The following is a 5,257-nucleotide window of genomic DNA, read 5'->3' as shown; positions in this document are numbered from 1 at the left end:
CGCTTGCAGGCAACAATGTGGCGCAAAGGAATCGTGAGGTCCAGGAAAGAGTGAAGGTGGCCGTAGGCCTGGAAAAAAAGAAGATATGCATTGAAGTGTATCGGAACAAAATCTCACAGGAGGAAATAACCTGCAAATGTTCCAATGCAGGAGCGAGCCAGAAAAGCCTGAGAAACCCAGTTTCGAGACCTGCCATCGCTGACTGAAGATGGGTGCCATGCCCAGGCACACAGGCTGGCTCCTCCTGGGCTCAGGAGCGGGTGGGGATCCCAGACTTCCCACACTCTGTCTTCCACTCACTAACTCAAGTGCAAGTGCCCAGCCTTGATTTTTGTACTCAATATTAGTGATTCACACCTATGCCCTTCTCTTGTAGGGAGAACAGAGCAAAAAGTGTGTCTGACTGATGGCAAAGCCAAGGAATCAGGGGAGAGCCTCACCTGGAGTGAGGCCCTCAGCCTGGGGCATCACCAACCTGGGGGGGGTGCGGGGGAGGAGTCTCGCATGGGAGTGAGGAGCCTGAGTTCAGGGCAGTCTGTGACATCACCAGCTCAGGACACAGGAGTCACTTGGTCTCTTGGAACATAGTTCAGTCCTCTTTACGAGGCCATTGGACTAGATGGTCTCTACAACCCCGTCCCGGTGCCAGATTCCGTGGTCGGTGAACAGCATGCAGTGACTCTGTTAAGTGCCGTGCTCTGTGTCACAGGAGCTGCGATGGCAGAGGTGGACAGGGAGTGACCTCTGAACCCCTCAGCATGCTGCCTCACGGCTGTGACTGCACTAACACTCAGGAAATTCTGAACCAGGAGCCCCGCATGTGCATTCTACACAGGCCCTGTTCCTGTGAGCCAGCTGGGACTAACTGTAACAGCCATTTTCCCACGAGCAGCTAGAGCCTGGCAGGAAGCCAGCCCTGGCACCTGCAGACAGGCAAGGTGGGTGAGATGCTGTCTGAGGAGGCACTTCCAAGGGGTATGAAATGCTCTTGACCCTCTGCTGCCACTTGCTGTTTCTCAACCCTAGGATGAGACTGCCACCTGCTGGTCATGGGCATGAGCTCTTTGAAGGCCTCCGGGGCAGGTGCCTTTCAGTAGGAGGTGTCCAGAAAGGCTGGGCATGCTGCATTCGGCAGTTTCAATACTTGGCAATGGCTTCCTCATGCCAACTTCCAAACTAAACAGAAGCAACGCAAACACTCCTTCTTTGTCCTCCCGAATAACCCCCAAAGTGGCTTTCATTGGGTGTCAGGCATCAAGTATTCAATAATAAATGCCACTGGTAAGATAGTTATTAAGACTGTCATCGACAGATTCACTAGGTCCCCGTGTGCTGACGTGCAGGGTGACACTCATTCAGTGTGTACTGATATGTAGGGTGACCCTCAGCGTGTACTGACATGCAAGGTGATGTATACTTATGACCACCAGGTTCAACCACCACCTTCAGGCTACTAGTTGGAAGAGACGTCACAATCAGCAGGCAGAGTCAGCAGGAAGTGGCAGAAGTTGCAAAATGTAGGGCCATGGAGCAAATTATCAGAAGAATGTTCTGAGGGCTTCTCTGGTCTCCCCTGACTCCCACTGAGAACTCCCGTGAAAGTCCTGCCTTCGGTGGCAGTTAGATCACCAGGAATAGAAGAGGGAAGGCAAGTCCTGCCCAGTAGTGAGTGGGCAGGACTCCTGTGTGGGGAGAAGGGGTGGAGCCTGGGGAGGGAGGAAGCTCTCCTGGACCTCTGCCCAGTCCCAAGGTCACGTCCCAGAGGGCAGTGGTGTAAGGCATTCTTTTCAGACAGTTCTGCTCCACTGCCCACACTCACCACAGGAAGCCCCTGGAGCCAGAGAACTGTGCTCCCCCTCATTCACAAAGAAACACACCCAAAGTGCTTCAGGTCAAGGAGTATGTGCTTACTGCCATTTCTTGGTTTTCCTTTAGATAATTTTTTTACCTTGTCTTCTAACTCGCCGATTCAGTCCTCAGTTTCTTCTAATCTACTGTGGAAACCTTCTATTGTGTTATCACAGCTATGTCACTCTTCATTTGCTCTTGATTCTTACTCATGTTGGTGAAATTCTCATTTGGCTCCTTATAATTCTCATTGAGCTGCATGTATTTTTCATTCAGATATTTGAGCATCCTTATAACCATTACTCTGACAAATTACTGGCCTCCATTTCATTTAGTTACTTTTCTGGCAATTCCTCCTTTTCTTTCCTTTGGGGATTGTTTCTTTGTTCCCCCATTTTTGCTGTCCTGTTGTAATCATTTCTATGTATTTTTTTAAAAAAAAGAAGATATCAAGATAATAAGGATATCAAAGGACAAATATGACCCAGAATTTCTTTGTTTCAACATGTCCTTGGACAGAAAAACTGGAATGAGGATGGCCCTTACTTCACACGGAGGCCCCTGAGTGTGCCTCCTGTGTGCCCACAGCACAGAGGGCTCATCAGTATCACACCAGCACTCTGGACCCAGTGGGTTCACTTGCCGCCTGCAGGCCATGAGGTCTCCAAGACCAGGATGGTCTCAGTTCTGTGCACCCATGTCCCTCTCACACACAGCAAACATTAATCATTGTAGCTGGATGATACCTGGGCCTGCGGGCAGCCAGCCAGCCTTCCCACTTGTGTTCTGGGGCTTACACACAGATAACCCTGTGCTGGTCAGCTCGCCCCGCTGCAGCTAATCTGAACTCAGCGATGGATGAGACAGACCTGTGTTGTCCCCATACAGCTTCGAATCTAGCCTAGGACAGAATCTGGAGGTAGAAACAAGCAGAAACCACTGTGATAGGTGTTACGAGGAAGTGGCCGAAGCTCTCATAGACTCATGCAGCATCTAAACTCATGTTTCCATGGGCCTCCTTCCCCACATGCCGGTTATGTGGCCTCCCTGAGTTAATAGACTCATGCAGCGGCTAAACTCATGCTTCCATGGGCCTCCTTCCCCACATGCCAGTTATGTGGCCTGTCGCACACTTAATAAGGGTGTTTTCTTTCCATCCTTATTTTAATTTGTAACAGGACATGAAAAGGCTGGTTCCCAGGGCATAAAATATCTTCAAAATTCAAATTGGCTCCAAAATACAAAGAGAGCATTGTAAACTATAAATAAGTGTTTTATCCACAGAACACAGCACTAGCTGAGATGAAGTTCAGTGCACCTCGCCCCACCTTTGTGATGTCTGTAATGAGCAGACGCTGTTGAAATGCCTCTTAAAAATCAATGCGTGTTAATGCTCACGGATCCACACGAGAACCAGCACTGCAACCCTCACTTAGCAGATGGGGAAACTAAAGAAGAGGGGTTATGGAACTTGGACAACATGACAGTCAAGAAGTGGCTGATCTAGGACTTGAACCGAAGTAGTCTGGCTCACTGTCCCCACAGCCCTGTGCCATCTGACATCCATTATCTATGGGTGCTGATCCAGGCTCAGTGCCCCCACAGCCCTGTGCCATCTGACACCCATTATCTATGGGTGCTGATCCAGGCTCAGGCTGCCGGGTGTAGGGAGAGCAGAGGACGTGATGTATAAGCACAGCCTCTTGCTTGCTGGGAGCTGGGATTTGTGCAGGACTCTTTAGTGAGGTGGCAACATTGAGACTTTATAAAGTTTACTTTTCCCACTTTCTAAAGTTCATGCACGACCTGTCCAGTCATTAAGGCTGCCGAGCGATGGAGCATGGATTCTGGGGCTGCTGGGTAAAGCTCCATGTCTGTTAGTCTGGTGGTTACAGTGCCATTCAAGTTCCTGCTTTCTTACCGACCTTCTGTCTGGATGTTGCACCCATTACTGAAAGCGGGTGTTGAACTTTCAACTGTTACTGCAGAACTGTCTATTCTCCTTCGATTCTGTCCACATCTTCTTCACATCACTGACTCAGTGTTGGCTCAGATCTGCAAGCCCCTGACTGTGCCGAGTCCTGACAACTGCTCGGGACAGTCCTGCTCATTCCCCAGGTCTCCGTGGAGGGATGAGGCGTGGAGCTGCCTTCACTGTTCCAAACCTGGGCCTCCCGAGGACCTTCTGACACCGAGGTCACCGGACTGGAAGGGAAAGTAAGTCTGTTTCCTCCTGGGGACATTTATAGGTGTGGGTGTCAAAGCTTCCTCGGGGGTCAGAGCTCCATGAAGGGCCGGTTGATGAGGAGTCACCCTCACAGCAATCCCACAGCATCTTATTAACTTTGGTCTTGCAGCTGCACTTGGCCAGAAAGCCTTACTTACAAGGAAGTGGCTATTGAGAAAGCGGAGTAGCCATTAAGTCTCACTGCCCAGCTGTTACTTGATTTATGCTCCACATTACCTCCGATGCAGCGTGCACTTTGAACCTCGCAGCAAAAAAGCCTTCCTTCAGATCCTATGCCTTCTAATTCTTTAAGCAAATGTCCCACAAGTTGTAGTTTAAGAAAGAGCAGGCGTGCTTATCCTGTTTCAATTCAGTGAGATTTCAGGAGAGGAACTAAGGGATTTATAGGAACAAAAACTGCTTTGCATTCAGTGAACTTAGGTGAGGTGATCTCCTGAACTTTCAACTTACATATCACAGCGCGAGATTGGCTCTAAGATAAGAAACAGAATAAATTCTCTCCTCAGGGCGGCACTGAGGCTCTGACAGGAACAGAGATCATGGCGACTAAAAGGGAACAGATGATCCAGTGGAAAGTGCACTGTGACATGTCCATGGAGAAGATGGGTAAAGGTCTCACTCTTTCGTGGTTCCTTCTTTTGCTTCCGTCTTCCTCACCCCCTGACCCCGGGGGCTCCGACCACGAGCTAGTGCAGAGCAGGGCACATCCAGCTCCCAGCTTCTGCTGGAGACACACTGTCACTAGTGGAAGGAAAGGCCTTGAGTGCTGTCCCCTGAGATGCAGAAAGATCCAGATGTTTCCTCACATTCGAGCTGACTGAGCCCTATGGGTGCACCTGCACAGCTTCTTTCTATAAAGGGAGGAAGGGCAGTGTGCATGACTGCTCCCAGGCCTGAGGCATTGAGTCCCAGGGCTGGAAATGCCAAGGCATGGAAGAGTGAGGGAGGGTTCTAGCAGGAGTCGCAGGCCGAGGCAATGACCTTGGAGTAACCTCCCAACTACCTGGGGTTCCTCAAGGAGGCCTTAGTTTAACTGCTTTAATATCTGTTCCAACATGCGGGCAGCCCACAAGCTGCCCAAGAAGGGCAGACACACGTGTGTCATTACCCACAAGTAAAAGCTGCCTCCACTGTGACCTGCAGCTCAGGGGCCAGAAGCTC

At 50.3% G+C, this 5,257-nt stretch overlaps 1 protein-coding gene and 1 long non-coding RNA gene across 2 annotated transcripts in view; one reads left to right on the top strand and one right to left on the bottom strand.

Annotated features, from left to right (window-relative positions):
- LOC106724505 overlaps positions 1-5,257 on the top strand; it is a 23,045-nt gene that overhangs the window by 16,850 nt on the left and 938 nt on the right. Inside the window, exon 2 of the long non-coding RNA XR_001360319.1 lies at positions 4,562-4,702. This is a non-coding gene — a long non-coding RNA (uncharacterized LOC106724505). The remainder of the gene's footprint in view (positions 1-4,561; positions 4,703-5,257) is intronic.
- The window catches only part of USP53 (ubiquitin specific peptidase 53), a 75,373-nt gene continuing 70,618 nt past the window's right edge, over positions 503-5,257 (bottom strand). Inside the window, exons 18-19 of the mRNA XM_014532166.1 lie at positions 4,673-4,679; positions 503-661 (exon numbers count right to left, since the gene is read on the bottom strand). Of these exons, the coding sequence (XP_014387652.1) occupies positions 627-661; positions 4,673-4,679 (42 nt within the window). The 3' untranslated portion in view covers positions 503-626. The remainder of the gene's footprint in view (positions 662-4,672; positions 4,680-5,257) is intronic.

This window comes from Myotis brandtii, unplaced genomic scaffold (genome assembly GCF_000412655.1).
Source record: "Myotis brandtii unplaced genomic scaffold, ASM41265v1 scaffold853, whole genome shotgun sequence".
Lineage (NCBI taxonomy): Eukaryota > Metazoa > Chordata > Mammalia > Chiroptera > Vespertilionidae > Myotis > Myotis brandtii.
The sequence above is the reverse complement of the archived record's forward strand: the minus strand, read 5'-3'. Positions and strand labels throughout refer to the sequence as shown.